Below are 27,348 nucleotides of genomic sequence, written 5' to 3' on the forward strand. Positions count from 1 at the left end.
TATCCACTGAGCTAAAGTTAATAAGTGAGTCTCATGTGAAACCGTCTCACGAATCTTAATCTGTGAGACGGGTCAGACCTACCCATATTCACAATATAAAGTAATATTCTTAGCATAAAAAGTAATACTTTTTCATGTATGACCCAAATAAGAGATCCGTCTCACAAATACAATCCGTGAGACCGTCTCACACAAGTTTTTGCCAAAGTTAATTGCATTTAAATTTCCAATACTTCTTATATATCCGATTCAAATTCAAATTATATGACAGGAGTTTGAAATACATTTTTTTAAAAAAAAAAATTAACAAACATGATAGTATGAGACTAATGTATTTGAAATGTTCTGATAACATAAATTAGATTAAAAGTGATGAGCTTTTAATTTTATTTTTAAAATAAAACATCCGATTTTTTAAAAAAATATAGCATAGACCGCAGATTTATGGAGCAACGTCTACCAGTACGTCGTTGTAAAAATCGAGACAGTGAGTGACCATTCACCACCTAGGTGATGTCTACACGGTCCTAGACGACATCTTGTAGAAAATTGTTTGAAATCATAACTTTTATTTTCAAATACCCTATCTTAAATATCAATAGTATTTTAACATTACAGTGTCGATCATAGAAATAAATATACTAATTTACTTATGACTTTTAAATACGAACTTTTAATTGTAATATTTGATAAAAGATTCCAATTCAAGATATAATTATAAATCGAGACGGTGAGTGACCAAATTTTTAAATCTAATAAATATAATTATATAAGATATATGTATGTATAAATATTTTTATTCTTAAACCATCAGTAAAATAATTTAAAAGTAGAACTAAAAAAATCAATATTATTATAAAATTTATTTTCTAAACGTGAAAGTATAATATATTTGTGAACAATTATCAACAAATTAAAATTTTGAATATAATATTAATTTTAAAGGCTAAAATAACTGATTCTTTAAATTAAATTATTCGTTCTATTCACAAATAAGTAAATCTAGCAGATTAAAATATACGTGCTCATCGTCGAATTCAATTGCTAAAATATAGGTAAAGTCCATTTGAAAAATAATTTAAATTTATACTACTTTTATTTTTAATACTAAAACGCTTATTACTAATATAATTTTTTTTGTCGAATGCACGTATGCATTTCATATTTTATAATAATTATCTTTTCAAGAAATTTGAACATACTTAATTATTGGAATTTTTTGATTGGACAACAATTGACATTTTAATTGTACAAAAAACTTCTTTCTTAATTTGACCTTTTATCACTTAGCAACCAAAAATTAATAAGGGATTTCTTTTATCGGATCATGTTTAAAAAAAGTGCATTTGAAACATCGTAGTTAAATCTCTTCTTTAATTTGAAATTAATATATTAACTTTTTTAATTAAGCATCTATCAATCAAATACTGAATTTTTATTAACTGTTCGTCCCAACTCCCACAATCTTCACAATCTTCTTTATTTTCTGACATGTTAAACATATTAAATTTTTATCCTTTTCAAATTTTAATAATTTATTACAGATAAATTATTATAATTTTTTTTAATGATAATCGATGTTTTTGTAATCATTTTTTAAATTGTTCTATTATTTACTTAAGAATACAAAAAATATCCGACACAATTATATATATTATTTAAGACAATGAAAACTCATATTATTAAATAATTCTTGTAAAAAATTATTTTAATTGATAAATTTGCTCTTTTAATTGTAATAGTTGATAAAAGATTCCAATTCAACTATAAAATGGTGCAATGTGATCGATTTAAAAATATGTCAACCCTCGTTACGTGTTTGATTCCTTAACATTATTATATGTTCCCACAATTACAAAGGGATTTTCACATTCATCTTCGTTGTATTTGTGATCACTTACTTCTTTATCAAATGTAAAATCATGACATGCTTGGAAGATTTTTGTTTTTTTATTCTATCATTTCAAGATGTTTTTACAATTATCGCATGACCCTATTTAAATATAATAATTTCAAATTATAGTATGACATCTCATTAATAACATGCCAGTCAGTTGTTCATGATCCAATAAATAAATTATAAAATAATTCCGTGATTTTATCGATATTAATATAAAAATAGTTGAATTTTTTCCAAAGATATCAATAACAAAGTAAGGACAAATTGAGAATGAGAGAGTGAATTTATTTATTGTTGAAAAATGTACACCAGGCCTGGTACATTTGATTTATTACGGTTTTCAATCAATATTCTGAGAACAAATAAAAAACCACTCTTGGAAAGCAGCTTCAAGGGCATTTTGGTTTACCCTCTTTTGTTTTCCAATTGTTGTAACAAGGGCAGCATTCTTTGTTTCCGTAAGTTCCTGGCGGCACACATAGGCACGTGTTGCAACATTTGTTACAGAAAAACAAGCATGGCTTCTTATGTGATGTTGCCGAACATCGACGCTCGCATTCACTTCCACATCCTGATGAAAATTTTTTACATTCAAATAAGTTGAATATTTTTTTTATATGAAAAACATTAAAAAACGAAATTTTGTAAGAACTCACGATTTTGAGGCACTGGACATGTCACTTGTTGATTTGTTGCCGGAGAAATAAGGGAAAATGGAAGAGTGGATGTTGATTCTACTCCATCAGCCTAACATGCATTGTCAGATATCATAAATATAAAAATCAAATAGCATTATTCTTTATTTGATTTGTTTTTGTGGGTTGAATAAAGTTTTACTTGCCTGTGCAATTCCAATTATTGATAAGGTAGAAACACAAATGATGAGAAGTAACATGAAATGAGATGTTGAGGTGGAAGCCATTTTCCTCTTCTTTTTTTGTTTTTTGCCCCCTTCAACTTGTGATAGTGTAATTAGTATATTTTAGTTTGAGGAGCAAATGCATGATTATATAGAGGAAAAAAGGTTGATTAGTCATTTAAGTTAATCATTGATATAATAAATGTTTGGTAAGCATTTGGATTTATGAAATTCCTAGTTTTTTGCTATGGAAAGGAGACTTAAGTAATCTAAATCACGTTGGTTTTGACTTTATGCAATATTAGTTAATATGCATGGCAAGTCAATTTATATATATAGTTTCAAGCAAAGTAAAATAAATTCGACTTGTGCTTGTTCTTTTATGTCAAATACTTTTCGAAAACAAAAGAACAATTATATTATTGTTTTGTTTTTTTACACCAATTATTTATATGATCAAGTATTGGTGTCATATATATCTCATACTCCCAACGATAATTAGCATGTAGTAATTATCGAATATATTAAAAATTTTATAGTGATTTATTTAAACATGATGTGAATTATCGATGATAATGATAATAATAATAATAATACATACATATAATTTTTCTCAATATCCATATTGTATATAAAACTTGAGATATTTGGTTGTCCGACTGTGTGACGTCAATTGAATTTCACATTATATTCATGTCAGAAATAATATTTTTCATATAGAACTTATTTTAATAAATATATCATTTACTCCATAACTACCATATGCAATCCAATTTTCAAAATAAAAAATTACACATTATCTAAATAAGCTACAAATATATTTAATATGATTAATAGTTGCATCATTGTTTTTTTATTTCACTTACAAAGTATAACAAAATAATCAAAAATATTTTGAATATAGATGTTCTTAATTTTATATATATAAAAAAATAACTACAAAAAATAAATAAATAAAGAAATATATATATATATATATATATTAATGAAATTACTTTCATTAATAAGTGTAAAAAAATAGTGCAGATACAACTTCTCTAGACATACTCACGGAAAGAAAATCATTAAATGAAGGCAAAAACTTGTGTGAGACGGTCTCACGGGTCGTATTTGTGAGACGGATCACTTATTTGGGTCATCCATGAAAAAGTATTACTTTTTATGCTAAGAGTATTACTTTTTATTGTGAATATGGGTAGGGTTGACCCGTCTGAGACGGTCTCACATGAGACCCACTCTTAAATGAAATACATATCCAAAACATCCAGCTAAAAGCAATCTACAAGTGCAATAGCACTAGGAATACATCGAAAACATACGATCTTAATCCTCTTGATTATGCCTTCCACCTCCGGTTTCTCACTCTCAAATATAGCTCTATTCCTAGTATTCCACACATAATAGACCGTTGCTGCCAGTACCACACACATCTTATTCAATGTTTGAATTTCCTCGATATGTATCTCTAAAAGCTCTTAGGACTGCGGTCGAAGTACCCATAATCTTTTTCATTCCAAGCCATTCACGGACACCTGCTCAAATTCTGCTCGAAACATTGCACCGAAAATGTAGGTGTGCAAAAGACTCTACATCCGCATTACATAGTGCACACGATTTAAAGTGACAAATCTAAGCCTATCACGAGTCAGGAATTTGTTACGAGCAAACAACCAAAACGCAAACCTGACGAAAGATTTCAAGATTAAAAGTTTCAAGGCCATCGCCCTAGTTGCGCAAGTTTTTATTGAAAATACGAACCACACAAACACAGGCGCCGATGGTAAGAATCGAGAAAAACGGCAATGGCCACTTCACTCTATTGCACCCGCCACTCAGTTTCACAGCAAAACCTTCCCCGGACAACTATTTCCCGGAGCGTGTGTTACACGGAAAACGCTTACTTGTCATAAGCCACGCGGAAATCCTCCCTATTGCCGCCAGTTGCGGTGGCTGCATCTACAAGCTCCGTCCAAGCCGTGCTGCGGACCACAGCAGCCACTCCGGTGAAGGTTTTGCCTTTTCGCGTTGGCATTGGCTTCGATGTCCATCGACTGGAGCCTGGGTATCCTCTCATCATCGGCGGTCTCAATATTCCTCATGATCGACAGATCGAGGATGCGAAGCTCACTCCGATGGTATATTCATTAATTGATTTGAATGAATATATTTGAAATCTGCATAGTTTTTATTCTTCCTTTCTACTCTAATGAATACTGCTAGCCAGCACAGAGTTTTGTTTGTGTTCCAGTGGTGTTGTTTGATATTCTAACTTATTCGCTGTTTGGTGCAAAGGAGGGCTTAAGCGATTATACATCCTTGTTTCTGATAAACATTTTATCGTATTGATTTATCATATCTATATTATATATCTTTCTTCGTACCTAAGGATCGTCCCATCGCACAGGACAAACGGTGCCTAAAAGATTAAATTAACTTTTAAAGGGGATGATGTGTAAAACTTAAGAAGTGATAGGGATAAGCACATTTTTATCACATTGTAGTCTCAATTCTAATCACATTTACTGAATTCCTGTAACTACTGTTGCAGAAGTTATCATTGATGTAGATATGCTTCTTGTACATGTAGGATGTCTTGCTACATTGTGTTGTTGGCATTGGGTCTTTCAGATATCGGAAACATCTTTCCCGACACCCGATCCTAACTGGAATGGGATAGCATCTTCTGTTTTGTTGAGGAGGCTGTGAGTACTCTGTCTCTCCTTTGTTATTATTGAAATAAGTGGCAACGTTTGGTTATGTTTTTAGTCATTTAGTGAATATCTTTGTTTTCTGAAAACAAAAATGTGTTTGGTTTTTCTTATTTTCCCAAAATGTGATGGTTGTGCATATTCGATGTTTCAGATTTTCGTATAGTATTTACAGTACAAACAAAGATTAATCATTGACAACTTATTTGGTTCTAGAGTATGCTACATCACAAAAATGGTGGTTGAAGTGGACGCCTGTATAAACACATCTCATATACACATACTCGTAGTTAATGTCATTCAGATTAATTATCATGATCATTTCATAAAATCGATTGTCTCTCAGTGTTTTTGCTCATCATGGATCACGAAAATGACTTTACCTAGTGATTCACTACTACATTTTCGATAAGCTTTTTACTGGCAAAACCTGACTCCATTGCATAGTAGGTGTACTGGTGTTTGGATTTAAGGAAAGATGGTTTTGAAATCTAATTTTCCCTGTGAATTTGGTTCTTGCTAGATTCGACTAATGCACGAGGCGGGTTATGAAATTGGTAACTTGGATGCCTCTTTGATTCTGCAAAGGCCAAAAGTTAGTCCTCACAAGGAGGCTGTTCGAGCCAATTTGTGCCGTCTACTCGGTTCGGATCCTTCTGTTATCAACCTCAAAGCAGAAACTCACGAGAAAGTTGATAGTCTTGGGGAGAATAGAAGCATCGCTGCCCACACGGTGGTTCCCCTTATGAGGAAATAATATACAAATCTTCTTCTTCTTTTTTTAAAAAAATTTATTTGATCGGTAATATGCTCTCCCTGAAGCGTATGAATTTTGTACATTGTATGAGCTTTCTCACACGTCCTTGCTCTTCTCCCCGAAATAACACAGTTGCTTAAAAAATATCAAAATTTTTCCTTAAATTGTGTTATTGTATATACATTTACAGTAAATACACACATATGTTGATTCATGGCATGTCCGTCCATGGCTTCAGCTTTTATGAGCCAGTTCCACCGATACATTCACAAGGCTTTCATATTTTATTATCAAGCGAGTTTGGATATATATAAAAGTTTTGACTTAAAAATAACTTAAGTTTGTTTAAGTGGTTTTGATTTTTTGGTAAACGTTAAAAACGAAGGGTCCGAGGAGCTCAAAGTTGAACAAAGAAAATGAATTAAATGTAATTTGTTGGCCGAATGGTCAGGTCAATAATCTAGTCTAGTCGAAGTCGAAGTCGAAGTCGAAGTCGGACCAAATGTTTGACTGGCCATATTCTTTATTTTTATATGTCCGGAACAAAACTATTTATTACGAATTTAATTTTTTAATTATGTTTTGAAGGTGACTTTTCAACTCAACTTGGCTATGTGTCATTTTGGAACTACACAAAATTTTGGAACATTAATATATTATTTCTTTTTATCAATTTACAAATTTATATTTTCAGTTAATCTCTTATTTAAATAAAACTACTGCACTTTTTATTATTTTAATGAGAAATTAAATATTAAATTAAATAATATTTAATTCCAAAATAGTTTATTCTAATAAATCCATTAAATTATTTACTCATTTTGTCAAAAAATAATAACAACTTTGTTGCATTATATGCTGTAAAACTGTTAAATTCTTTGGTTACTCAGCATATTAAAAAAAATTAATGCAATTCAATGTACATATCATTAGTTTTCAAAATTTAAAATTTTTCTTTGACTTCTTAGCAGTCATATTATGTATTAAACAATAATCAAAACATGGTGTATGACTATAAAGTAAATTCAAAGCCGCCAAAATGTTTCCAGTTTAGGTCTCTAATTATTCATTTAAGATTTAAATTTGTGATGTGTTCTTCATAGGAAGCTTCAGAACAAATTATGGCACGATATATACTATAAATATGAGCCCAATATTCCAAATCCTAGAAAACATATTTCTCAAACAACTCAGTAACAACTAACAAATTCATTCATTCTTTAGTTATTTTATTCGTTATTTCATTTGTATAACTTTCCCCAAATTTGTAATTGAAGTTTTTGGAACTGAAAATAATGGAGAATATGTTGAAAAATCAACAACAATGCTTATCCAATATTGCGACCAATGACGGGCACGGTGAAAACTCGGCGTTTTTCGACGGCTGGAAGGCTTATGACATGAATCCTTATCATCCGACCGAGAACCAAAATGGGGTTATTCAAATGGGATTAGCAGAAAACCAGGTAATTTATTTATTTATTTTCAAAAAAAGGAAATAATATCTTTCTTTCTTCTTTCTTTCTGCATTATATTCAAGAATATTATATTTTAGTATGTTTGTATCATAATTTTTCTTTTCTTTTTCTTGTAGCTTTCATTTGATTTGATCCAAGAATGGGCTATGAACAACCCAAGGGCCTCAATTTGCACTGCAGAAGGTGTAGATGAATTTAAGGATATTGCAATATTTCAAGATTATCACGGCTTACCAGAATTCAGATATGTACGTAATACAAGCAAGCCCATTCTTATTTGATTTTTTGCAATATTATCATTAAATCTACGGATAATATAAAATTTGAATGGATGGATTTGCAGGCTGTGGCAAGATTCATGGAGAAAGTGAGAGGAAATCGAGTCCGATTCGATGCAGATCGTATTGTGATGAGTGGAGGTGCAACAGGAGCTCAAGAAACATTGGCTTTCTGCTTGGCGGATCCTGGTGATGCATTCTTGGTGCCAACACCTTACTATCCAGGGTATGTATGAATTTAGTGGATAAATTTATGTTGCTAAAAAAAAGTGATGGATAAATTTTAGTAAACAATTGTAATAAAAATCAAGAATGTTCCTACTTGCACATTTATGGACCAAATTAGTGGAGGAAGCATGATAGCTACTCAATGTTTTTATAATCTAGACCCTCAAGTTTACTTTCCAATAAATGACAAGGACACCAATTTCAATGGGATAAGTATGTAAATTAGTGAGCATGCACTCAAAATTTTGATTGAATTTCATTGAATTTTGAGTGAAAAGGACTCCCGATTTAATATATTTTTAGTGATTACTCTTATTTTTAAAGTTGATACACTTGGTCCCCTCTCCTAAATTGAGTTTTTTTTTTTTTTGCCGTCCAACAGATGTTAACTGATTTCCTGCAAATATTCAAAATCTTGAAAAATGAACTGAACTTCAAGATTCTTTACATTTAGACCTAAATATAATAGATTTCCATATCATGTTATTCTACTCTTCACAAATTCATCACCATCATGCAGAAACGATCGAGATCTAACATGGCGAACACGAATACAACTATTTCCCGTCGTCTGCGACAGCTCCAACAATTTCAAGATCACCCGAATCGCCTTAGAAACCGCGTACCAAAAAGCTCAAGAATCGAGCATCAAGATAAAGGGTTTACTTCTAAACAATCCATCAAACCCTTTAGGCACAGTGCTAGACAGGGAAACCTTAACAGACTCGTTAAACTTCACCAAGGAGAAGAAAATACACTTAATTTGTGACGAAATTTACTCCGCAACAGTTTTTAGCCAGCCTGGTTTTATCAGCGTTGCCGAGATAGTCCAAGAAAACATAGCAAGCTGCAATCTGGATCTTATCCATATTGTCTATAGTTTGTCTAAGGATCTCGGTTTCCCTGGATTCAGGGTCGGTATCATATACTCATACAATGATGCAGTCACAGATTGTGCAAGAAAAATGTCGAGTTTTGGGCTCGTTTCTACTCAGACACAGCACCTGATAGCTTCTATGCTGTCAGATGACGCCTTTGTGGAAAGATTCCTCAAAGAAAGCTCAAAGAGGTTAGCCACGAGGCATGGTTCGTTATGCGGAAAACTAGCAAAAGTTGGGATCAGAAGTTTGAAAGGAAATTCCGGGCTTTTTTGCTGGATTGACTTAAGAAGGCTGCTTAAAGAACAGACTTTTGAAGCAGAAATAGACCTCTGGAGAGTGATAATCAATGAAGTCAAGATCAACGTTTCGCCCGGTGCATCATTCCACTGCTCCGAGCCCGGATGGTTTCGAGTTTGTTTTGCAAACATGGATGATGAAACCATGATGGTTGCAATGAATAGAATACTTAAATTTGTAATACAAAGCAAGGGGACTGAGGAAAATAATACTAGGAAACAGTGTCGGGGACGTGAGCTTGAAATCAGTTTATCTTTTAGGAGATTGGATGAACGTTTGATGGCTTCTCACAAGATGTCTCCTCACTCGCCTATGTCTTCGCCTCTAGTTCGAGCCAGGACTTGAGCAGCACAGATCTTCTGCCACATTAATTGGCTAACTAATATCTAATCAGTTCAGTTGATAATACAACTCAAAGTAACAAAAGAAAAGGAATATTAGTTCAGTAACATAGACATCAATAAAACAAGGTAGTTTAGGCATTTTTTTCCTAGAAAAAATCAATTTTTTAAAAACCCATTTTGCACAATCCAGAATAATTGGCTTGAAATGGGATTCAGCTTACATACATGTGGGCATAAATATATGTGTGTGTGTTGTATTTGTACTTTCCAACCCCTTCTCTTTCATTGGATAGGCATTACTATTGTTGTAATCATAAGCTTATAAATGTTTTCATCAGAAATTTATAGCTAAATCTTCACCTGCAGCTATTTTCCTCTTATTTAACGTTTTGATTTGTATCCGATGGAAAAAGTAAATTGATTTGGATACAAATAAATAATGTATAAGACAACCTCAAAGAAAAAGATCGATGTTCATTATCTAAAGTTATTTAATGTCTTCTTGTTTGGGGTCTATATAAGTTTAAGAGTTCATTTAAATAAACTCTTGGTAATTAAAAAAAAATTAAAATTAAACCGTTGCAATTTGTCCACAATGTACATAATCCGTGGATAATTTTTAAAAACCTGTTAACGCTAAATTCGCTAGAGGACCCGGTTTTATAGTGCCAAGAAATATATATTCATCGGTTTTTTTACGGAATTGGCAGAGAATCAATCTTTACCATTTTCACCAACAAAGCATTCAGAACCAAAATTATTAAAATGAGAAATATTAGGCTCACTCTTATTGTTAAGATTGGAACTTGGACCTAACTCAAACTCAAAAGCTAGCTCAAGCCTCTCACGTCCAGGAATGAACACCTGGAGCGTCAAGTTTACAAATGACCCAATTATGGGCAGAACGGGTGACCCAACTATGGGCAGTCCAACACATAACGGTGGAATCTGAGCTCTGATATCATGTTAAGATTGGAACTTAGACCTAACTCAATCCCAAAAGCTAGCTCAAAGGAAGAGGATTGTTCGAGTTCATATATACAACTCCCAGGTATTTTATTCAACCGACGTGGGACAACTAACACTTATCATATTAAGTATTTTTAAAAATTGGCCTGATTGATTCTGTTTATCGTGTAACAATATGTGATGTTTCCGGCTTCGTAAAAGCTATGCATTTCGTCAAGAGAAAAAAAGAAGAAGCTATTTTGGCAGTAAATAATTACATCACATTATTTTAACTTTTTTTTTAAAAAAAATCATTTATTCGACCAATGATCCTTGTGGAGCTAAGATGGACTTGACTTTTGAAATATAAAACAATGGATGGAATAAAAAACCAAATAAATCTATTATATTAAGAGTATGTCTCTTATTATACGGTTTCACGAATTTTTATCTTTGAGATGAGTTAATCCTACCGATATTCACAATAAAAAAATAATATTTTTAGTATAAAAAATAATAATTTTTTATGGATGACCCAAATAAGATATCCGTATCACAAAATATGATCAGTGAGATTGTATCATACAAGTTTTTGTCTTATAAGAGACTATTAAGCCGACCAATTTGCTGTGTCATGTTGCTTTTCAACTTATTTTCTTGATTGCCCCTATTTCCAACTTTTTTTTATTTTTTAAACAAAAATATTTATAAAACAAATTTGCTATACAAGCAAGCACGCGAGCCGTGTAAAGAAAATAGAGCGACGACCAAACGGGAAATTAGCTTTCAGTTTGCAGCCGTCGATTTTTTTTGTCTTCAGTCCCTGAGTATTTTTTTAGTATCACATTTCTACATGAAGTGTGTCACATTTTGTATGACATAGTACCATAATTTTGTGGTAGGAAGTAAACCTAAAAAAATATTTTGATTAGAGATTTTTCACCAACTTACTCACGACCAAACCGTCCGCTGAATTGAAAATATCTTAATAATTGATTTTATAAATAAATTGTGCAACTTGTACTTATTATAATATATTTGTTATCACTCTACGCATTAAAATAAACACGGCAGCATCATGTCACACGTCATTAGGATAATGACGTGTAATTTTATTTATTTATTTATTTTAGTCGTATTTGAAAGAAAGAAACCAAATTAATTTCCTTTAGCGTCACCCAAATTATTATATTCTTATTTTTTTCGATATACACAATTTAGTTTTACTCTCGATCCCAATTCTTAAATTTATTGAAATTACATATTAGTAAATTAATTAATTGGATACAAAGTGATAAAAACCTTAAATCCTCGTATGTTAATTAATAATGCAGAAAATGCATGTACAAAAAGATCGATATCTAAATGGAACATTATTTTCTAGCTACTCATGATTATATAACAGAGTTTTTTTTTTTTTTTAAAGATGATATCATAGATTTTTTTTTGAGATATGTCAATCCGATTCGTACTTAAATTAAAAAATAATATATTTAACATAAAAAAATAAAAAATAATATATTTAGTATAATAATTAATTAATATTTCATGAATCTCATAAAATTTATTCGTGATATGTATTTAACAATAATCCAATGTTTAAATATTATAATTGCAAGTTGGATATTACACCGTTCAGCTTGGATAAGACTGTCTGATAAATTCCCTAAAAAAAGACCGATAAATTGTCATGACACCAAAAGTAATCGACACCGCAAAAACCTTTTTACACATGTCAAACAAAAATCATTTCTACAATTTCCTCCAAATCCGAAAATTTATTACCACTCTACAATATGTTACATTCGAAAACTGAGAATTTTATTACACATCATTCTATATATAATTATTTTCGTTTTTAAGCAAATTCACAAATAAAAACTAACAAATAACACAGGAATTTGGGTTTTCTTCTGCGCTATAGTATATATGTTGTGGTGTATAATAAGGATAACCATAATTATTATTATTAAAATTCATATATTGTTTCCATAACTCGGCCATTTTCTTTTCTTCTTCATTTTTAGGATCACCTTTTTTCCCGCTGTCTTTATCGTCTTTCTTCTTCTCTGGTTCTTTAGCTGGCCCCACTGTCACTATTTCAGTGTGCCAAGATTTTCTTAATTTGGCCACCACTTGAACTGGATCAATGTCTCCAACCACCGTTAGTTTCTTGTCCTTAATGTTTATGGAGAGAGATTCAACTCCTGCAAAATAATCATAATTCTTTATGGAATTGCCTTCGATCGGGCCGAAAGATTTGGATTCCAAGAAGTCTTTGATATTGCATGACAAGTGGATTTATCAAAACAAACCAAGATACGATGGTTCGAGAAAGGAGGTGTTACTGATCTTTGAATTAATGTATAAACTTTTAAAATATACTTTTGGACCTCGAAAATACAGTAGAATTTAAAATGAGTGGGATGGAAATGAAAGTGGGAGATGATCGAATATAGATACACACACATATATGTATGTACATACCAGGGAGACTAGAAACTGCCTTCATGGCCTTCTGTTTATCTTTGCCATCACGAAGTTCTAACGTCAACACCACTTTCTGCAGGAGAATAATCGAAAATAGTTAATCAAGTACTGTGAAAAAACCTGCCAAATTCCCAAAATTTAACTACATAAGTTTGAGATTATGAAATATCTGATTCATTCAGAGAGACAATCGAAGTGAAAAGGATATTAAAGAACTAGGATTTTAATCTACTTTCAAGAATATATCCCTCACAAATTTTGAAACTGAGAATTCAAAAAACACCAACATAAGAGAACCGAGGACTTTTATATGAAATTAAGATGATCATGGATGAATATCCAAGTAATTTCCAATAATAAAATATGCAGATATCATCCATACAAAACAGATATTAAATTATTATCAAGTGAAAAACAAAAGGGTAGGAAATTATCACCATAGCCATCTTAGTCTGGTTGAGAAATAGCTTGAGAACTCGTTGTGAAGAAATTTGAGAGAAATTATATGTGATTGTTGTAGAAATTACTGAGAAATTTCTTGTGGGAGTAGTACGTATTTAAAGAGATCGGAATTGCAAACACGCATTTAGATTTTAGCGTACTGAAAAGTCCAAGTCTGACTGAGCTACAAATGGATTGAGTCTACCGTCGAGAATCAAAGAGTTTGACTAGTAGACTTTTGCGATTTTATTATTATTTGGTTGTGATTGTTGGGGAAGAATTTAAGCTAATGATTGTACATGTGTTATGTAATTTTTGGTTTCACCGAAAGAAGTTTTTCTCCTTCTTTTAAGATTGTTAGGTCTTTTTAATCTTTTTTTATATAGTTTAGTTAAAGAAGATTGACAGATCAAAATAATCGTTGGACTTAAATGGTTAAAAAAATAAGGAAACAGGATACACGTACGCGACAATTTCTTCATAAAATCATAGCTTTATGAATACGATCACATAACAAGTGTACCATATTATTTTATAATAATTTTATTTTCTTTTCATTAAACATAGAAAAACAATTGGCGGTTTGGTGGGGGAAGATTCTTTGCGTCTGTGTATGTATGTATGTATGTATGTATGATGACTTCATATGATCGGGCTGCTTTTACAATTGATTGATGATTTAAATAGTTAATTTGTCCTATAATAATATATATTGAAGCAATAAATGTTTATTGTGTCTTCGGGTGTTTTCGAGAAGCACTTGTAAATAGTAATATAAATCTTCAAATTATTGATAAATAATGACAATAATAAAGAATCCATAGAAGAAGGATCTAGCACGATACTGCTTCTCTTGTTGGTGATGGCGACCACTTCTCTTTGAATTTATCGGAAAACATATTGATATTGTTTACAACCTCTAAAAAGAATTGGTTATAGATATTTCTTCCACAGTCCACAGGTTTAAGTCTTCTGAACCAAGTAATATCTACGGTCAAAAAAAGTTGGCTATACTAAAGAAATTATATCTCAGGACTTCCACTCCAAGAAAAATTCCTACCAGGTTTCCTGCAAATGAAATAGTTTTTAGTCTTCACTGCTGTTTGATCCATTTTACTACTGGAGAAATCCATCATGTAGCCTTATATACAAACTCACTCCCAACTCGACACAGAACGTGTTACAAAACATAAGTGGAAAAGAAGAAAATGATATGGTAAAAAAAACACTAGCTATGAGAAAATGAAGAAGAGAAAAAGGACCTTAGCCACTGGAATACTGGGAATTTATGATAATAATGGAGTTAGTTATTGAATTTGGAATTCCGTAGCGATGGAGGTTGAAGAGTAGATAATGGCAGCGGTTGACCCAGTGAGAGCGGAAGTGAGTCATCGGACGCTGGAGTTGCTCTGTATTGGAGTGGGCTGCCATTACAGGTTGTTCATAATAAACTCGAATATCTGTAGTGGGGTGTTCAGTTAAATTTTAAATATTTATTTAAAAGATCGATTGTCATTATGATGAAGCAGGATATTTGTAAAACAAACACTTCTTCAAGATTTCTTTCACTTTATCCAAAGAGATTGGATGGGCTCAAGGCTAATCCAATAATCAAGCGGAGGGTGACTTACATGTACAATCTTCATCTTAGACCCCAGATAAATGCAATTTGTCTCAATAGTCTGAAATCGTAACTATTCCGATCACACATGTCTAATTACATGACCGTCTAACTTTTTCTTACGTCTGTAACAACATGCTCGAACTTCAAGATTATCAATAGGCAAGTCGTCCATCGGAAAATCACAGGATGAAACATACTCCTTCCCTTGATCTGGTAGCTTATCACAAGGCTGGGGAACGACACCATTCGAAACTCCTTCAACATTCGTGCAGTTCCATTGAACTTTTTTCGCATTTGTCGCCAACTGAATCGTAACATTAGATATACAAATTCCTGTGAATGGGTCGCCTGGAATCCCCTCTAACCTTCCAGCCATAGTCACATTTTCGGCCACCATGTCCCGGTAATTGATGTTCTGAATCACAGGAAGTGCGTTCGGGTCATAGTTGTTGTCTGCGTGGGAGCCATAGTTCCCAGTCATCCAGAACACCCATTTCATGGTTTTCATCGTCATTCCTCGTACGTATATGTCCTTAACATATCCACCTCTGCCGATTGCTGTCTTGATCCTAACTCCCGACTCGGAATTTATGGCAAGAATGTCTTCTGCCCGAACATCCTGAATTCCACCAGACATTTCACTGCCTAATGCAATCACAGCACTGGTTGGAGAAATGCAGGTGAGTCTTCGAATGACTAGTTGTTTTGTTGGCATACCAAAAGCTATCCCATACTCATCCCAACCGCTCTTTACTGCAACACAGTCATCCCCAGACACGATGTAACAGTCCTCGATCCGAGTATTAGTGCAAGAATCTGAAGTATTCAGCACAAACTATATACATCAAAACTCGGTTTGTTAGCGTATTTCATTGCAAGGAACGCACTTTGAGTTTGCTTTAACCACTAACCTGGATTGATACCATCGGTGTTTGGAGAATTGACAGGCGCGAGAATTGTGATGCCTTGGACTATAATATTGCTGCAATTTTTCTTCAACAATTCATGTTTATCAAGAGCATCATATTCAAGGAAGTAAAAAAGCGTTTATTTTTCGTACATGCTATATACAGGATGAACGTTCCAAGAAGGCGAGTTAACCAACGTCAGGTTCGATATCAGGATATTATTCGAATACATGATCTCAATCAGATAGGGCCTTGTGTATTGCAGTTCTCCCTTGTGGAATTTGTCCCACCAAGATTGACCTTGCCCATCAATGGTGCCATTATCGCCTGCGAATGGAATCGAAAAGCTCGTGTCACAGTTCAAACATTTGGCTGTCTTAACTATATATTCAGTTTATTTTAGAAGACTGTCTTGGATTTAGACTCTTGCCTGTAATTACTACATCAGTTAGGTTGATACCAAAGATGAGACTGATGTATCTTCCGCCCGGGGTGTCGCGTCCGTGACCATAGGATGGGAGGGGTTCTATCACAGTCCATTCACTTTCATCCTACGTTAATTCACATAGGATAAAAATTCAGGATATTGATCAGATATTAAAAACACTATCCCTTATCGTGCAGTGCAGTAGAATTCTCTTTTGCCTACTTTGGTTGTGCTACCCATGCTTTGAAATATAGATTAAACAATATAAAGCAAATTTAAAATATTGTCACGTTTGTGGCCTGTTCCAAGCTAAGTTCGACTCAGATTTTTTCTTAGGAAATCATAATATATTAACTTAGCAACCCAAGTCTTGTTTTACAACAGAACACAAAAAAAAGAGGAGAAGACTCACTAAAGAACCATATGCGACAAACCAAAAAAAGTTAGTACGTGTCCTACTTGATTAGCCATCCGATTAGAGAGCCACGCAATACATGTGGAAGCTTGTGAGGGAAGTGTTGGATGACAGAAACTATAGGAGCAGTTTGACTCAGAATCTTATTATAAGTGAATTTCTTTTCGTGTTTGATGTATCGGTTAACAACATTAGAACTTTGACATAGGAATTAATTAGTTTTTCCTGTTCTAACGTCACACATTGTTAGTTTTTTAAACCATATAGATCCTAATATTTGACTTAATAAATCAAATCATTTCATTGACCAGCTTTTCGGATGATACTGCGATCATGCTTCTTACGGTGAATATTTACTAAATTAATATGCATTTAAATGACTCATTAGCAATGGGATTTTTTTGGTACGTGGTGACACGATCATTTTAACATATATCTTTGAATTTTGAAAATTATTGAACATTTTTTAGTTGTTTTCTTAATTAATTTTGTGTAAATAAAGCAAAAATGGACCGAGAATATGCCGGAGAAAACAAGATAGGAAGAAGAAATTTTAAAGTAAAGAATTATCAACTTTAAATAAATATGCATGACTTCAATAGAATGGAATGGGTCAAATCAAACCTGGGATGCAAGAAGAACAGCGTCTTTGTGCAGAAAAAGGGTGAAATGGCTGGTGATATTGAAACTTCCGGTCAACCATTTCCCCGGAGGAACGAACAGCATCGAGCCGCCGTCCGATTCGAACTGGCTGAGATAATCAACGGCAGCCCCAAAAGCCTTCGTATTCGACGTCGTTCCATCTCCCACACCTCCGAAGTCTGTTAACGAAGCACTGTGAGCCCTGCAACTTTGAGCGCGATACTCGAAGTCATCCCACCGCCGATGAAGATCTCGACCGTTCACCAAGTTTGATCTCACCAGAATAGTGGCAGCAAGAACAAAGATTGCTCGAATTACCTGATGAGGAGTTCACGAAAACTGAAATGCTGAAATGCGAATTCATACCGCGGGCAGTTGAATTCATCAGAGGAATTTTAATGAGAAAAAAAGAATTCACCTTAAATCTCGTTAGAGTTCTTGGAAACTCCATGTTAACTGTTGGCAATATTGTTGAGACGACGTGCGATTATATAGGCATCCTCCAAAATACATATTTATATATATAATTTTGCAGAAATGTGATATTAAAATATTTAAATTGCAAATATTGTGATTAAAAGAATAATTTGTTACCTAAAACGTAATAATATGATAAAGGAAATGTAAAAGTTAATAATAAAAACTAAAATATGGCAAAATCAGTTTTTCANAAGAGATGGGTAAATGTCACGTAAGAGAAGTGCAAGAAACAGTTTCAGCCTATTCACGTTTTCTAATTTCACAATAACTGATTTCAACTAAATAATTACTTTATCCTTCGACATAACATAAATTATTTATTATTTTAATCATTAGATTAAAATTTATGCAAACGAATTATCTCGTTTGTGGATGGTTAGTTGAAATTATTGCCTCAAAAGATTTTATTCTTACAAATAATAATTAAGAAAAAGCGTGACTATACATATTTATATTTGATGATCTTACGATTGGTTGCGTTATCAGAATGCTTCATGAAATCAGATCATGTAATCGATCGAGGCCATATTGCCGACTGCTGTGCTGGGAGTTAAATTCACTCAAGACTAGTTAACAAGCAAATTCAAGACTTCACATACAAATTTAAGACTTCTTTTTTGTTAAAAAAAAAAAAAAAAAAAAAAAAAAAAAAGAGAAGAGGAGGATGGAAGCTAGGAAAAGTGACGCAATTTGAACAAATATTCATCGTTTTCAAACATTAGGAGATAGGTGAAGAAAATGTGCCTTAGACTCCAAAATTGAATGAAGTGTCGATATTTATTATCTTTAAGAAAAAAGACATGAGAAGACCAAACTTATGAAGGATGAACTTGAAAGGAAAAAAAAATTAAAAAATGGGAATGCTTTTGTATTTTTGTTTGCTCGGTAAAAGGGAATTTTGACATTTTAAAAATAATCAAAACAGAACCCACAAATTTAATATCTGTTTATCTTCTTCCTCTTCTTATTTTTTTTAAAAAAAAATTTCAAGGACCTTCAAATGTTAAATTTTTTTTTATTTTGAAAAATATTCTTGGTGGAGTTTGGTTCGGCACAGAAATGTGTTAGGTTTTATACCATTTCCGGAAAAAGTTTCTATTGCTATTATTTTTGCATCACTCTCGCCACTAGTAAGTAAAGATAACATTTATTGTCCCTTGCTTGCATTTTGATTATGTTTATCCTAATCAGGTGTTTAATAAGAAAAATGGGTCCAACCCAATCCAAATTAATGACCAAACATTCCTGTCATAAAATTAATTAATTCAAAATATAAACTTCCCCGATTAAACATTGTCTTTTTTCCAAATATAAGTATTGTATATAGTTGTCAAGTGATGCAATGAGGGGCTTGGAGGGACATGTAAATATAATTTATTTTTGGTTCCCAATTAAATAATAAATATATAATATATCCCGTGACTAGTTCTTGAATTTGTCACACGCCACAAATTTACAAATTCCAAGTCCCACCAATCAGAGCTCTCACGGGTGGATTTGTGCACTAGTGATGGTCACCAACGGTTTGGGGACCATGCAGCATAATAACTATTGCCTACAAATGATAATAAAATTATCCTTTATTGTGAAAACAATATAAACACCAAACATAAATAATTAGTAATGTTTCATATAGTAAAAATCAACCTATACTATTAATTTGCTTTAATGTGAACATTTGTTAACAACAATTTTTTTTTTGTTTTCAACATAAAATTAATCCGATAAAAAATCGTGCGAGTCGAATCTAACCAACATGTACTTGTACGTACTGAATCTATATATTTCGATCGGTCTCCGGTTTCTAAGTTCTTGTTGTGATATAAAATTATTGTTTGTTAATGTTCTTGAATTTTTTTATACAAGAAATCATATTGTTAATAAATGTTGGTTCACTGGCAAATGTGAGTGTGTTGTTAATTGGGCCTTCGTTTAAACCAATTAGCCCATATAGAAACAGAACAATTGTTATATTCAATTGGGCCAGATACTGCGTTATTTGGGCCTCTAGGGAAAAACAATTGAAATTTATTATGATTACAATTTAATCAGTAACTAAAGCTACAATATCTCATACCTAATTAAAGCCTCTTCTCAATTTTCTCAGTTTAATGGTCGAATTAACCGATTTTTTTTTTTTTTTGCTACATTATGTTGTTTTATTAAAAATTATAAAAAAATATGAAATTACATAACTTTTAACATGCGAAAGCTCATTCTATGAAACTAGATCATACTTTTTCCAAGTTTGATTAGATAAAGGAGTCGGAGGCATCTTGCTACAGGAAATGGCTCGAGTTGTGTTTGCTGCCATGTTTCTTCTGGTTGTTGCTTTCTGTGGGAAGGAGGTTTTATCCCAGAGACACCATGTCGTCGGCGGGGACGATGGTTGGAGCTCCGATTTGAACGTCAGCTCCTGGTTGGCGGATCGGGTTTTCAGGGTTGGTGACAAAATATGTAAGCATCTCACCTCTTTCGGCCTTGTTTTCTTAAATGTTCATGTTTCCATTATAGATGGATGGGTGTGTTCACTATTTGGTTTCCTTGGGAATATTGTTAAGCTTAAACCAGAGCTCACCACTTTACTTTTTCACTTCCATGAGTTATGGGAAAATCTAGTTTCAAGCTGAGACTGAGGTGATGATAACAGGGTTTAGGTACCCGGCAGAGGAAGATACCATTGCAGAGCTTCAAAGCCTGGAGGAATTCGTATCCTGCGATATCACAAACCCCATCAGAATGTATACTGATGGACTAAATGACGTTACACTGGAGAAGGAAGGTACCAGATACTTCACAAGTGGAAACGTCGTAAACTGCAAACTGGGATGAAGATACCCGTCCCGGTTCAGCCTTCTACAGACGAGTCTGCATCACCAACAGAACCGGTGCCTTTGCCCCCCGTTCATCCAGCACCTGTACCACCATTGGTACCAACACCACCGGAGCCGGTTCCAGTTCTGCCCCCGTCCGCGGTTCCACCACCTCCACCCTTTCGAATGTGCTCTCTTTTATGTATTATGGGTTGTTCCTTTTCTACTTTGTTCTGTAGGCTTTTATTTTAACCAGCCACGAATAATGTCTTTTGCTTCAAACAAGTGGTTTATCTCTTTGTATTAGCTAAAAACACGTCAATGTAAAGCGACTTCTGCCTGGACTTTGCAGAACTTTTTGCTTCCTTCGGTGAAATAACTTAAATTTTATTGAATTGATGATGTTCACTGAACATGTGGCTGGAAGGAGACTTTTGAACCCCACAATGCAGCAAATAGTTTGAATCGGGAATAGAGAAGGAGACCTTTGAACCCCACACTGAGACACAGGAGGAATCTTGTTCCTGAAAAAAACACACGGTGGGGGGTCACATTTGAAAGTACAGGTCCTCTTCTATATAAGCATTTTACATGTTTCCTTTCATGATTACTTCGCATTTTATGAATCGACGAAAAATAGCACATCGATACCATCACTTTAGTACCTATATTGTCAAAAAAACAATTATTTGTAAAAGGTTCTGTAAAATTAATTTTAATATAATTATGTACTAACAGATATGTACAAAATTTATGCCAACAATTTCTGGCATTTAATTAATTCTAAATTTATTAGAAGGATTAGCTTCAGACTTTCCACAAACGTACATTAAATAAATGCCTTTAGTTTGAGAGGGCAAAAATGCTGACTTGAAAATAGAATCTACTGATTTCAAAGTAGTAATAATAATAAATAAATAAATAAATATTTGCTACTTGTGAGGTCCTGGGTGTTGACGTGGATTCATCGAATACCACGACCATTAATCCAAAGGTTATAAAGAGACATGTGTTTTTCCACATAACCCACACATTGCATCACACAGAAGAAAAAAGTTGCGGTCCCTTTCGAAGGACTAAGGTAATATCTTAGCATGAACAAATCTACCATTACAGTGATTTATTTATTATTACTTATTATTATTTAGTTTCTCTGAATGAGAAAGGAAAGATACAGAGAGACACAAGTGTTAAACTACTCATCTGTCCCTCATAACCACATAGTTGGCCCCATTAGTCTTCTGTATCTTCGATATTCTTCTCAATATAGCTGCAAATGCATCCTTATCCTGCATTACAAAATTAAATTTTAACCACTTAATGGATTTATTCACTCCTTAAGATATCCGGAACCATATTCAAGTCGAATTATGTCATCCATCCAACAAATATTTTTAAGAAAAATTGACCTAACTTTTGAGCTCCAACTAAATTTTGAACATTTACTCGACAAAAATTGCTATCAAACTCCTAATTGAGCCAAACTCGAATCTATACCGATTTCATCTTTCAAATGTCATGCCAGATTTGAGATAGAGTTTGAACAAGACAAATGACAAATATTCAGCTCAATTTGGTCATTAGCTACCCTAATCACCAACCAGCCATTGTGGAGTATGAGCCGCAAAATTTGTTTGATGGGAGTTCATAGGTCCAAGGAACCGAAAAGAAAAAGATAAGGAAGTTCCAAGGATGCACACGACAACTCCTAAATCAAGGGACATGTCGAGGGTGCACTGAAATAGACACAAACTGCAAAAACATACATTACCTCTTTCAGTTTTAGCCTGGATTTAAATTTGGCTACAAGATCTTGTGTGGTCACTGGAGCCTTCTGCAACAGAACAGCCCTGATTTCATCTTCAGTAACAGGTCCAGATTTGGATGGTACTGGTGGAGATAGGCCTTTAGGAGGTACGCTACTCTTTGTAACCACCGCAGTTTCATCTTTCACGGGTTTTACTTCCTGAATCCCGATTTATTTTTTATAGAGATGAAAAAGTAAAAGATTATGTAGCCTAAACTGTGATGGATGCATTTAATAATACAATTAACAATATACTTACGTGTTCCGTTTTCACTTTCTTCAGGGGTGCGCCATTAGGTGTTTTTGAATCCTCGCCATTACTTTTTCTTTTACTCTTTGAAGATTTTGATGAGGAGGGTGTCACACGACCTGTTCCAGAAGTAGTTGCTTTTGGTGGAGTGCTGTACTCAGCTGGCTTTTCAATAGGAACTTCCTTCCTCGGAACAAGTACAGGAGAAATATCATCTTCCATCTAATCACACAAACGAAATTATATTCTCAAAGAGCCAAACAAATTAAGTATTAGCCAAGAAGTAATAATCTGTTCAATCAGACAGACAGTGATGAGTGACCAAACACACCACATATGGTCGTTAGAAAAGAAAATAATAATTAAAAAATAGCTGAAAAGTGGATAATCATCCAAACTATAAGTTTCAGGTGTATGAAAGTTTCTTCACCAACAGAATAAGCCCACAAATTTTTTTTGAACTCCATGAATTTTGCTTTAAATTTCACAATGGGAGACTATCCACAGTTATGCCAAAGGATTCTTAAATTTCTCAAAAACACAATGAGATAATTAAAACCTTACATCATCATCTTCTTCGTCGTCGTCGTCGTCGTCATCCTCTGTGTCTGGATCATTCATCCCATTAGCTCGACCGAGCAGTTTCTTCAGCTCTTTTCCAGATTTGCTTAGCCCTCCCTCCTCCTCATCTGCTTCATCCTCATCCTCTTCATCCTAAGGAAAGAGATTGATATTATAGTAACCAATAAAACAATTACAAATTAGCATGAAATATACAAACTATCAGAACATTCTAAAGAATAACCTGCTTGATTTCTGGTGGAGCAGGAATTTCAGGGGCCAAATATTCACGTTCCTCAGGATCATTTCCAACTGCTTCATCATCGTCTGTAAAAATTTCTTCATGTTCCCAATCATCCCCTATGGAAAATGAAAAAAACTTTTTAAAAAAGGAAATCGAAGTATTAAAAGCAATAAAATACGACATGGTAGCTCCAGATTAAGAGAAGTTGACTTGTCCCAGACAAAGTTGAATAGTGTAAGTCAGGGTGTTGAATAAATGAAGATGAGAGAACATGAAAGACCCGGGGCTTAAATGCTTTGGCAGTGAATTTGTAGGATAACCTATGGAAAACAGAACAGCATTACCAAAACCATTTCTCAAGGGGAAAAATACCACCAAATATTTGCACATGCAAACTTATAATGAACACAGAAAAGAAAGAGAAGAAAACCAAAATTGCTTCGTGTGTCAGTTTTGATGAAGCACTGACATTCTTCTAGTCTTAGTCCTAAACTACATTAGCAAAACTGATTCTTACACTAGATCTTTATCAAAGGCATGCTACTATTAAAACCCAAGAAAATGGCTCTTAATCAAACAATTAGCAGTAATGAAAAGTTAAGAAACCATCAAATCTCACCCTTTTCAATATCATCGTCATCAAAATCCAGGTCACCTCCCCTTGGCCCCTCCTCATCATCTTCCCCACTTTTTTTACTTAGCCCCAGCCGACTTTTTCTTGATGCCTCATCTTCTTCATCTTCCTCTCCTCTATCTGAAATGTTGCCTTCAGCATCATCCCCGGCAGTTTTTTTGCGTCCCCTTCCACCACCAGCTCCACTTTCCTGTTCATCAAACTTCTCAACTTCGCCAAAGGCAGCAGCTCCATTGTTTGCTGCTTTCATCATCCATCTTTCGTAGCCATCAGCAGTTTTCCTTCTATTTTTCATCCTTTCTTCTGCCTCCTCCAAAGTGAGTTGCTTATACTGAGCTACTTTGTTAAAGTTGTACCTAAAATTGAAAGAAAGTATGAACTAACAAGCACAAATTATGAACTCAAATGCATAGGAGAACAGTAATTTTCTACCAAGAACCAGCGGGAATAGCAAGAAATTCCTTTCCCTGAAGCATCAGAAGGTAATATGCAGCTGACTGCGAACCCTCTAGTTGACCATGGTACTGAGACTGGCCTGTTTCGTCCTCCAGCAGCCAAGGTCTATTTTTGAACTTATCCTACGCAATACAATCATACGATGCTAGGAATCAGCTAGCAGATACAGATGAAAGGTGTTTAATGAGGAGACAACAAGTGATTGATTAAAATATTTAGCACCCGCAAGGCATCAGTCACTTGGCGTCCCTGCAGGCCTTCTTTCCGCAATGACCATTTATTCTCGGTCTTCTTCTTAAAATTTGGTACTCCTGTTGGAAATCTGCCAATAAAATGATTTTTGCTGCCACTGGAATTTGCCCGAACATTATATTCCTGTATTTGAGAAATAGCAGCCACCATAAATATAAGAGAAGAATAGGTATTCAGCAATACATAACACAGGATTAAAAATGTAGTCGTGGAATCCGATCCATAAATTATCCTTTCACTGCTAAGCCACCAAGATTTGATGTATCTGCTTTTTTAGCTGATTAGAACTCTTGGATACATAAGGATTTGGTCACTGTACATATATGCGTCTTCGAGAAACAAATGAAATTGTTCCAAGTTCGTAACAGATTTCTAGTTCTCATATGAGTAAGCTAATGCAGCTCTTTATGCAAAAAGTACACAAAAAAACAGCATCAGGAAAAATTCAAATAGGTAGTCCCAGATTCCAAAGCCTTTTCCATGCGAATTAAAAATTTAAGTGAACCATCAACAAGTAAATGATTGCAGAGCAAAAGCAAGCAGTTTAAAAACTTCAAGAGCCAATTCACCATGAAATTTAAAATAAAAGGAAACAGATCGAGGTGGTAGTTGAAATAAAATCATAATTAGAAAGCAACAAAGTACAGTGGTTGGCATGCAGACACAAACTCCACGCACAACCGCATAAGCAGATAAAGTGGCATTGATAAACTAAAATCAATTAGTTTTTAGCATCTTCTTCATCTAACTGATCCTGTGCTAGTGGACAAGGTGAGGGACGAACCCTAATCAAACGAGTGATGGGGGTTCCGCACTCGTAGCACTTGGCACAATTCTCGGCCATGGTTTTTCCGCACGTCAAGCAAAGTGTCAGATGCTTGCAAGTGCTTCCATATAGATCCACCGTGGAACCGCAAGCGCCGCATGACGGCTTCAATATCAAATCTAGCCGCATCCTCCTCCTCCTCAATTCCGGTCGTCCTGCATCACAGGCATTTATCCTGGATAATAATAATTAAGACACGGAGTCTAAGGTTGATCGTAAACCGCGGACGAGACCTCGGGGCTTTGAGTTCTGACAGATTGGTAACTCAAATGGGAGAAATTGAAGCTTTTTATATTCTCGATTAATTTTACACAGCGAAAGCATTAAAAAATTATCCGTCATTAACAAATAAATATAACATTTAATAATTAATTAATTAATAAAAAAATAGTATTTTCATTAATTTGATCTTTTATCTTATTTTTATAATTTTAGGATAACAAAATCATATATTTCAAATTCATCTTTTTTATGTATATATACTGTTTCATATTAATTAGAATGTATTTTAGTTCATTCAATGATGAATTTCTTGAAATTTTTTTTATTTTGTGTAACTAATGTGTAAATAAATAAATAATGAATTTAAAATTTCATTATTAATATAATAGTTAACAATAAAATTATAATCAAAATCAATATATTTTATATTCATAGTCAAACACAATTTAATTTTTTGATTTGATAAGATTAGCTTCGTCCATTACTTTTTCTTTTTCTTTTCTATATTTCATTACTTTCTTTTACTATAAAATGTTAATTTACCCAACAAGAATTTAAATATTGGACGTTTAGGCAGTCTAGACGGGTCGATTTTTTATATAAAAAATTAAATTTAAAAATATTAATACTTTTTTACAAAAAAATGGTTGAACAAATTTATGCATATTTTGTTGAAATATATACACATAAAAAATTTATGAACATTAATAAATGTGGTTGAAAAATATAATAATGAAAATGTTGAACACATTTATGAATATTTTGATTAATTTTTTATTTTAACTTTTTGTTTATATTTTTATAATTAATTAATATATTTTTAAAAATACTGATTAAAAATCGTCTAAACGATCATTTAAGCATCTAAGTACTACATGATGGGTGGCATGTCCACCATTTTTTAGAACTTTGATTCTTAGAGATAACTTTTTTATTACAATTTTTATTATGTTCTCTGTTTTAGGAAATGAAATAATTATTTAGATACTAAATAATTTTGCAATGATTTTTTTTTAAAAAAATTTGCAATGGTTAGATGGAATTGTCAACAATCTTTTACTTTAGTTTGGATTATTCTTTTTGTAAGCAAACGTCAAAATAAAATATATATACATAAAGAATTAAAAATGAAGACTCTATTTTATTTAATATAAATTTTACAAAGTTTAGTTTCAAAA

General features: G+C 33.3%; 5 protein-coding genes and 1 long non-coding RNA gene across 7 annotated transcripts; 2 read left to right on the top strand and 4 right to left on the bottom strand.

The window, feature by feature from the left end:
• Positions 1-2,164: 2,164 nt before the first annotated feature.
• Positions 2,165-2,863, bottom strand: LOC140968610 (gibberellin-regulated protein 5-like). The gene is made up of 3 exons (XM_073429628.1): positions 2,742-2,863; positions 2,557-2,647; positions 2,165-2,471 (listed from the first exon to the last, which is right to left on the bottom strand). The coding sequence occupies exons 1-3, from the start codon at positions 2,820-2,822 to the stop codon at positions 2,290-2,292; spliced, it is 354 nt and encodes a 117-aa protein (XP_073285729.1). The 5' UTR covers positions 2,823-2,863; the 3' UTR covers positions 2,165-2,289.
• Positions 2,864-7,391: 4,528 nt separating this feature from the next.
• Positions 7,392-10,097, top strand: LOC140968438 (1-aminocyclopropane-1-carboxylate synthase-like). 2 transcript variants are annotated; one of them, XM_073429383.1, is made up of 5 exons: positions 7,392-7,690; positions 7,819-7,950; positions 8,046-8,206; positions 8,729-9,760; positions 9,828-10,097. In XM_073429383.1, exons 1-4 carry the CDS (start codon positions 7,520-7,522, stop codon positions 9,729-9,731), a joined length of 1,467 nt encoding a protein of 488 aa, XP_073285484.1. In that variant the 5' UTR covers positions 7,392-7,519; the 3' UTR covers positions 9,732-9,760; positions 9,828-10,097. The 2 variants fall into 2 exon arrangements, with proteins under 2 accessions (XP_073285484.1, XP_073285483.1); XM_073429382.1 differs by having other exon boundaries at positions 8,729-10,097.
• A 2,284-nt stretch (positions 10,098-12,381) lies between these two features.
• On the bottom strand, positions 12,382-13,873 carry LOC140968458 (heavy metal-associated isoprenylated plant protein 39-like). The gene is made up of 3 exons (XM_073429410.1): positions 13,606-13,873; positions 13,166-13,241; positions 12,382-12,885 (listed from the first exon to the last, which is right to left on the bottom strand). The coding sequence occupies exons 1-3, from the start codon at positions 13,612-13,614 to the stop codon at positions 12,560-12,562; spliced, it is 411 nt and encodes a 136-aa protein (XP_073285511.1). The 5' UTR covers positions 13,615-13,873; the 3' UTR covers positions 12,382-12,559.
• A 1,285-nt stretch (positions 13,874-15,158) lies between these two features.
• On the bottom strand, positions 15,159-18,153 carry LOC140968596 (probable polygalacturonase). The gene is made up of 6 exons (XM_073429611.1): positions 18,044-18,153; positions 17,608-17,943; positions 16,572-16,692; positions 16,294-16,468; positions 16,145-16,215; positions 15,159-16,049 (listed from the first exon to the last, which is right to left on the bottom strand). The coding sequence occupies exons 1-6, from the start codon at positions 18,074-18,076 to the stop codon at positions 15,313-15,315; spliced, it is 1,473 nt and encodes a 490-aa protein (XP_073285712.1). The 5' UTR covers positions 18,077-18,153; the 3' UTR covers positions 15,159-15,312.
• Positions 18,154-20,251: 2,098 nt separating this feature from the next.
• Positions 20,252-21,522, top strand: LOC140968523 (uncharacterized). Its single transcript, XR_012173785.1, has 2 exons — positions 20,252-20,562; positions 20,756-21,522. It is a non-coding gene; the product is annotated as an uncharacterized lncRNA (long non-coding RNA).
• Positions 21,523-21,974: 452 nt separating this feature from the next.
• Positions 21,975-26,220, bottom strand: LOC140968521 (transcription initiation factor IIF subunit alpha-like). Its single transcript, XM_073429518.1, has 9 exons — positions 25,907-26,220; positions 25,093-25,245; positions 24,847-24,992; positions 24,400-24,770; positions 23,781-23,896; positions 23,540-23,689; positions 22,985-23,197; positions 22,690-22,884; positions 21,975-22,207 (listed from the first exon to the last, which is right to left on the bottom strand). Exons 1-9 carry the CDS (start codon positions 26,075-26,077, stop codon positions 22,118-22,120), a joined length of 1,605 nt encoding a protein of 534 aa, XP_073285619.1. The 5' UTR covers positions 26,078-26,220; the 3' UTR covers positions 21,975-22,117.
• Positions 26,221-27,348: the final 1,128 nt, after the last annotated feature.

Source organism: Primulina huaijiensis, unplaced genomic scaffold (assembly GCF_012295235.1).
Source record: "Primulina huaijiensis isolate GDHJ02 unplaced genomic scaffold, ASM1229523v2 scaffold37281, whole genome shotgun sequence".
In the NCBI taxonomy this organism is placed as follows: domain Eukaryota; kingdom Viridiplantae; phylum Streptophyta; class Magnoliopsida; order Lamiales; family Gesneriaceae; genus Primulina; species Primulina huaijiensis.